Source organism: Echinops telfairi, unplaced genomic scaffold (genome assembly GCF_000313985.2).
Source record: "Echinops telfairi isolate 266 unplaced genomic scaffold, ASM31398v2 ScPeMD7_17;HRSCAF=63, whole genome shotgun sequence".
Taxonomy (NCBI): domain Eukaryota; kingdom Metazoa; phylum Chordata; class Mammalia; order Afrosoricida; family Tenrecidae; genus Echinops; species Echinops telfairi.
This window is the reverse complement of record NW_022103914.1, coordinates 6,102,207-6,110,345: the sequence shown is the minus strand read 5'-3', so window position 1 is coordinate 6,110,345 and position 8,139 is coordinate 6,102,207. Positions and strand designations below refer to the sequence as shown.

Sequence of the window (8,139 nt, the reverse complement as noted above, 5' to 3'; positions counted from 1 at the left end):
AAGTTTAAACAAGACAAGGACAAGAAAACTACAGAAACATATCTGAATGAGGAAGACCATGAGCCCAAGGTCATAATGGTGTCCAAGGGTTTGCTGAGATACATAGCTTTAAAAAAGACATGGGAGGTCAGAGAGAACTGTGACAAAACATGGTTGCAGTAGATCATTGCATCCTAGTTACCAGTGGAACTCCAAAAGTAGTCATGATTGGGACATTTCATAAAACAGAGGAGCTTATAATACTGGTCCATGGAGTTGCCAGAGGCAGTCAAGGCTTGACTCAAGGACCCCTAGTTAGGCGATCTCCATCAAGAACACACTCAGGGCCCTAACTGTACCGCCTGAGGTGACCTGCAAAAATGGTTTGCTACTCACTTGACCCAATAATTCCTACAAAATCCTGAAAATCAAGAGGGTCGAATCTCCGGGTCCACTTCAAGAACACCCGTGAAACAACTCAGGCCATCAAAGGCATGCATATCCGGAAAGCCACCAAATACTTGAAAGATGTCACTCTGCAGAAGCAGTGTGTGCCCTTCCGGCGTTACAATGGTGGCACTGGCAGGTGCGCCCAGGCCAAACAGTGGGGTTGGACCCAGGGTCGGCGGCCCCCAAAGAGTGCTGCATCTTTTTTGCACGTGCTTACAACTGCAGCGACTAGTGCTGAACTTTAGGGTTTAGATGTGGAGTCTCTGGTCCTTGAGCACATCCAGGTGAACAAAGGCCGCAGGAAGCACCGCCGGACCTACAGAGCTCACGGTCGGATCAATCCACACATGAGCTCCCCCTGCCACATGGACAGATATTGTTCCCAAACCAGAAGACAAAGATCTCCCAGAAGAAACTGAAGAAGTGAAAACTCAAGGCTCAGGAATAAATTAAGCTTAAAATAATAAAAGTTAAAAAAAAACACCAAAAAACACACACTCAGGTTAAGTCCTTAAGGTAAAATCCTGTGGGTGGAAGGCAGGGTAGAAAGGGGAAATTAATTCACTTTCCAAAGAACTGTCTGGGGGCAAGGTTATTCACATCCCTGATCAAGGGTTAGAAGGAATTCGATGGACGCTTAATCCACATGGGATTTTTGCTTTTGCTGTTATAAGTAGCCTTATGCAAATCAAGTGCTCAGAATTTAAGCCCTAAATACAATCCCTTCCTCTGATCATGGATTTTATTAATGTTTCTTGAGTCATATAGACGGGTGTGCTCCTTCTGTGTAGACTTAGCTAACACCAATAAATGTTTTGTTATCATTAACCATAATCAAACTCTTTGGATCCCAGGGCTGGAAAAGAATTTAATTCCATAAAGAATCCATTCTAAAAAGGTGCTCTAGTGGTGCAATAACCAAAAAGGTCAGTGACGAGAAGCCACCAACCACTCCCTGGGAAGAAGATAAGGCAGTCTGCTTCTGCAAAGACTTACAGTTTCAGACAACGAAGAGAGCAGTTCTACGTTGTCCTAGAGCAGTGGTTCTCAACCTGGGGGTCGAACGAGCCTTTCACAGGGTCGCCCGATTCATAAGAGTAGCAAAATTACAGTGATGAAGTAGCAATGAAAATAATTTATGGTTAGGGGAGTCACCACAACATGAGAAACTATATTAAAGGGTCACGGCATTAGAAAGGTTGAGAACCACTGTCTTGTAGGGTTGCTGTAAATCAGAATGACTTGATAGCAGTGGGTTAGTTTATTCTAAAACAGAACTATGACACCAACCCTGAGTTTATTATATCGTCTTAACATTCTCTACCTTTTCCAGAATGTACTTCTGAGATTCAACTTCTGTGGGAAACAGAAAGGTTATTCCCCAGGTTGTCCCCCCAAATTATATGCCAAACCTAAGGTGCTGCTTGCTAACACATGGTCAATGACTATGCACTCAGTTGTACACCCCTAGCTCATCCCCCTCCTGTTGCACATGTGCCTATGGTACAACTCGTTCCTGTTATGCATGTGGCTTACCTGTAATTAGGGAGGCCCGCACACCCCGAGTGTATATAAGCCTTGACTGGAAATATATTTGCTCTCTGCGCAAGATCATGGCCGTCCCAGAGGTGAGCGCTTGCATGCTTTATCTTGTCTGATGTCTCTTTAATTTTATCCCTCAATTACACAACCGCCTCTTGAACCTGTTCAATTGTGGGGACTGGTACCCCACAAACTCCTCAGAACCTACAATGTACTCACCTGGTCATTCAGCCAATTCTGACCATCCAGGGTCACCAGATCATCCATGTCTAGCATGTGCTTGTTGTAGAAAATTCGAAAGTTGCACTTTTGATGTCTGGCTCGATAGTTTGTTATCTCCCTATTAATAAATGGTTTTCTGGAAAAAAAAAATTTTTTTTAGAAGAAATGGTGAAAAAAAATCTAAAGTTCTACTTGATTTATTGCTCAGTGACTTGTTTTACCAAGAGAAAAATCATATATGCCAGCAATCTTATTTTCAGATATTTAAACTTATCATGACAAACCTATTAGAAAAATCTTCATTAAAGACATCTTTTAGTCGCCCAAGAACATCTTTTTCACTGAGTGGGACCAAACTGCCATACTTCTTCATAATTTCATCTAGGAATCCTTAAAAATAAATTAAGAAAGAAAAATTAAGATGGAAAAACAATGTGTTTTTCTCTTTTAAAAAAAAATTATTTAAACAATGTATTTTTCAGCAGTTATTCTCCCAACATTTGATCTATATGTATAACAATGTACATTTAACCTATATTACAGTATTATCTATTAAGAAATATTTTCAGTTATGTCTTCTACAGAAAAATTAATTAGGCCTTCACCATTCCAATGTACAGAGAAATGCTGTGAGGTACCACTTCACACTGGACTTTTAAGCTACGGGCATCATTAGAGAGGGAATGCATAGCTACAAAGAGCTTAACTTGGAGAAAATGCCTCCTATCTCCTTAGGAGCGAAATCTAAAGGGTTCATCATGCAACTATTTAGTCTCTTTCTGTCTGCGGCAAAGAAATGTGAAGAATATCAAAGAGGCATGGAAACAATTCGTTCAAAAGACTCATGGGCCATGCACACCTCAACATCCACTACTCTGAGATCAGAACTAGATGGTGCCCAGCTACCACTACCAACCATTTTGGTTGTGGTCCTGCAGAGAGTAGAAGAAAAATGTTTAAAAATAGGTTTGTTGGTCTGAGACCCCCAAGACTATAGCCTTTAGACATCTTTCAAGCCTGGAATTGAACTCATCCAAATGGATCAATTCTCAGGCTGGCTTATAAAGTAAACAACAGCACCAATGAGGTACATCCTCCTTACAACAATCAAGGAGACCATAAGGGGCACTTGCCCAGGGGCAAAACCCTGAGGGCAGAAAGACTGAATGAAAACAGAAAATACAGGGAGAACATGGGGAACGAGCTATTAAACTGTGAGGATTGTAATAAAGGCCATGAAACAAAATGTGTGTGAATTGTTGAATGGAAAGCTGATTTACTCTCTAAATTTTCATCCAAACCACAGAAAGTTAAAATAAGTGGCTTAGTGACCTAGTTAAAATACATGTATCATTTTGGTAAGTGGACTCTACTTTAAAAATCACCATTCTAGAAGGGGAGAGAGTTACTCTCCAGACCAGCAGTTCTCAGCCTATGGGTCGCAACCCCTTTGGGGGTCAAATGACCCTTTCACAGGGGTCGTCCGATTCCTAACAGTAGCAAAATGATAGTTATGTAGTAGCAAAGAAAATAATTTTACGGTTGGGGGTCACCACAACATGAGGAACTGTATTAAAGGGTCGCGACATTAGGAAGGTTGAGAACCACTGCTCTGGGCAGTAGAAACTTGTTATTTGGGGTGATAGGAAAGGCAATACAGAATGTAGATTAAGTGTGTAAAACTTAACCAAGGTAAATGATGGCAATAAAAAATACAATAAAGGGATTTACTGTAAGTATTATAGCATATATAATTTGGCAAGAGTTCGAACAATAAAAATACATGGTTACAAAGCTAAGTGTACATATAGCAGTGCATTTGTAAGTATGTACACATATGTAAATGTCTGTGTATACATATATGTATAATAATACTTACGGGGCACAGTCATAACCTCCTAGAAATAAGTAAACACTCTAAGATTGGAATACTGGGTTTGAAGGCTTGGGATCAGAGTTTCATGGGACAACTAGGTCAACTAGTGTTGTAGTTTCTGGGGTCTTATAAGCTTACAAATGGGGCTTAAGTTAAAAGCAAATGTTTTGAGAAAGATGAGGGCAACGAATGTACAAATGTGCTTTACACACTTGATGTATGTATGGATTGTGATAAGAGTTGTATGAGCCCCTAATAAAATGATTAAAAATAAATAAATAAAACAAAATCAATGTCATGAAACAAATGTGTATAAAATGTTGAATGGAAAACTGATCTGCTCTGTAAATCTTTACCCAATTCACAATAGAAAGGTTTTTTAAATTAAAAAAAAAAAGCTTACAAATGATCATCAAAGACTTAACTATTGGTCTGTACTCGAGTAAACGAGGAAGAAGGAAATCAGACTCAAAGAAGAAACTGCTCTATAGACTAAGAGCCCACATGAACCACAGTCTCATCTCTCCTGAGTCCGCAGAACTAGGTGGTACCTCACTACCACTACTGATTGTTTTGACTGATGACACAGTAGATGGTCCTGGGTTGAATGGGGGAAAAAATGTAGAAAACTCTCATTTTTTTGGTCAGACTTTAAAACTAGTAAATACTTGAGGATCCCGGATATGCCCTGTAGACTGTGAACTGAAACTGCTCCCAGAGTCATTAAATTGAAAATATAATCTGTGGGCACTATGCTCCTTAAAAGAAACCAAACCAAACCAACCATGAGACCAATTGGTCCACATTTGTAAATCTTGTATCCCCTCCACCCTTGGATCCCAATGTGTGCTATGAGCAGTGTGTGTGTAACCAACACACAAATAATGCAACATGGTAAGTAAAACCACCTTTCTTTTAAAATTATATAGCAAATCTAGAATTTATCTTGGTGCCAAAGTATGAGAAATTCCTAGAAATTTCTGAAAAGGATTAAAAGACAGCAGTGAATAAGGGGCAGGAAAGTAGAGGACCTGGTCCTGCCAAATTATAACCCTAATGATAGTAATTAACCCAAACAGTGCCTACAAATAGAGAAACCCAAGCTATTCCTTAGGAACCTGAGGCCCAAGGACAGGTGGCATTCTAGGTCCCTGGAGAAAAAAATGAATTACTCAGTAAATAGCATGAAAGCTACTGGCTAAATCTTTTCGTCAAAGATAGAAATCTGATGTGAATGAATGCGGTAGGGAGCCACTTCTTTTTCTAAGTATGGCAGGGGAAAAAAATCATATTTGAAAAATATTTTTGTAAACTTGAAACAAGAGCAGCCTTTTAAATAGAAGTTCTTGTTTTTTTCCCCTAATACATGACAATAAACATTTTACTAAGTAGCACTCCCCCTAATCCCATAGCTGAAACATCAAGGAATATCCTATTTAGGTTTTATGCTCCTATGAACATGTATTTATTGAACATGTTAATGGCACACTATACTCACTCTTCTAGAAAATTTGCTAGGTTTTTTCATTCAATAATTTCAAAACAATCTAACCGTGCATTAAATGGGTATGTCATCATTTAAGTAATCCAAAAGGAAATCAAAACCAAACCAACCACCAAGTTGATCCCACCTCACAGCAACCTTTTAAGACAAAGTAGAACTGCCCCGTTGGGTTTCTGAGGCTGTAAATCTTTACAGGAGCAGAAAGCCTCATCTTTCTCCTATCGGTTGACTAGTGGGTTCAAACTGCTGCCCTTGCAGTTGGCAACTCACTGCATAATCCACTACTAGGGCTCCTATATTTTTAGCCAGTCCTTTAATAAGGACCACTGAAGTTTTTAAATTTTAGCTCTCTAAATAATATTACAACCAAAATCCTTATGTTTTATTTTTGTCTTCATTTCCATACACACATCAGACCAAGTCAAATGTCTTGGTCAAGGAGAAAGTAACCGGACCAACTGATCGGGAGGGACTTGGAGGGGAAGAGGTAGAAGGGAGTGGTGAGCAAATGCCATAGACAGGGGAACAACTAGGGAATTAAAATCAACAATAAGAAGGGCATAGAGATCCTGGTGGTTTGGAACAACAGCAATCTAGCTGAGAGGAATTACTGAGAGGCAGAAGAAGGGTGAGCATGATGGCAGGAGGAAGGTAAAAGGAAACAGAAAAAGTCTAGGAAACAAAGCTATGGATAGAGATATAAACATAAGTGTGGACATATGTAAATACACTAATTCATAAAAATGGAGGTATTGACGTATGTACATATATTTATATGGCAATACACTGAAGTAGTGAATGGATTTTGGGCCTCTGCTCATGCACTGCCTCAGTGCAAAAACACTTTGTTCTAACAATCTGGCATTCTGAGATGCTCACCTTCCTGGCATGATCGATGAAGACAAGCAAATGTGGTGAAGAAAGCTGATGGTGCCTGGCTATCAAAAGATATAGCATCTGGGGTCTTAAAGGCTTGAAGCTTAACAAGTGACCATCTAACAGAGAAGCAACAAGCCAACATGGAAGAAGCACACCAGCCTGTGCAATCATAAGTTATCGGGATCAGAGACCCTACAGGGAAGCACACGGTTAGCTTTAAAGCAGAGTTACTTCCTGTTCCACAAACAACCCTCACATCCTTAAAGACTGATAATATTTGGAAGCTCGAGGGAGGGGGGATGTCCAATATGTTAGGGCAGGAGTGGACATTATGGGGGCGTTAAAATCCTCCACCGCGCCCTCCAGCACTGAGGATCAGAGGCCAGAGGGGGGCAGGCCAAACCACGGGGGCGGTGCTAGTGGCCACGGCGGGAGGGACAAAAAAAAAAAAAGTTATCGGGATCAGGTAACAGGCATCAGAAGACCCAAAACAAACAAGCAAATAAAACATTGAGAACGAGGGGGATGGAGCAGAGACCCAAAACTCATCTGTTGACAATGGGACATCCCCTCACAGAAGGATCACAAGGGAAGAGTCAACCCGGGAGCAATTTAGCACCAATGAAATATACAGTATTCCTCTGGTTCCTTGAGGCTTCCTCACCCCCCACTATCATGACCCAAGTACCGCCTTTAAGTTCTGGCTAGACTGGAGCGTGTACACTGGTACAGATAAAGAGATAAGAGCTTTCGACATACGGAATCCAGGAACATGAATGGGCGTAGCAATAGCAAGAGGGTACCTGGAAGAGGGGGAGAGGAAGGGAGGAAGGGGGAACCAATTGTAATGACCAACACATACCACCCCCACATCCCCAGGAGAACGAACAGAAACCATGGGTGACAGTGGTCAGTGTAAGATATGAATAATAATTTATAATTTATCAAGGGGTTGCAAGGGGGGAGGGAAAAAAGAAGATCTGATACTAAGGACTCAAATAAAAAATAAATATCTGGGAAATGATGGCAACATATGTACAAATATGCTTGATGCAACTGATGTATGGATTGTTATAAGAGCTGTAAGAGCCCCCAATAAAATTACCTTTTAAAAAAAAAGGAAAAATAAAATTTAAAATAACAACAACAAAAATTCCTTGGTCAATAAAAAAAAAAAAAAATTCCTTGGTCAAATGTTACACATACCTAAAACTTCTACATTTTCATCTGTGACTTTTGTAAGATTTTAATGGTGTAATCATATTTTAGTGCTTTGAAGCTTAAAAAGCAGCACAGTGGCACCGTAGGTCAGACAATGGACAGCCAGTTCAAACCCACTAGCCACTCTGCAGGAGAAATGAGACTGTTCCCAGAAGAGATTTAGTCTCAGAAACCTATCAGTTGGAACTGACTCAATGGCAGTGGGTTTATCATGCTTTAAAATGGCTTACCAGTATCAAATTATTAAAATGGACTTCTGAATTTTTGTACCAGCACAATTGAGATATAATTCACATACCACAAAATTCACCCTTGTAGCAGTTTTTAGTGTAACTCAAGACTTGTGCAACCATCACAGCCTTCTGATTCCAGAACGTTTTCGTCATTTCAAATTGAACCAGTCACGCTTCTCGCCTTGGCAACTAATCCACTTTGTCTCTATGGACATGCCTATTCTGAACTAAAG

General features: G+C 40.2%; 1 protein-coding gene across 1 annotated transcript in view; it reads right to left on the bottom strand.

Annotated features, from left to right (window-relative positions):
- Positions 1-8,139, bottom strand: part of SENP5 (SUMO specific peptidase 5) — a 51,277-nt gene that overhangs the window by 23,336 nt on the left and 19,802 nt on the right. Inside the window, exons 3-4 of the mRNA XM_045287526.1 lie at positions 2,478-2,583; positions 2,191-2,329 (exon numbers count right to left, since the gene is read on the bottom strand). Of these exons, the coding sequence (XP_045143461.1) occupies positions 2,191-2,329; positions 2,478-2,583 (245 nt within the window). The remainder of the gene's footprint in view (positions 1-2,190; positions 2,330-2,477; positions 2,584-8,139) is intronic.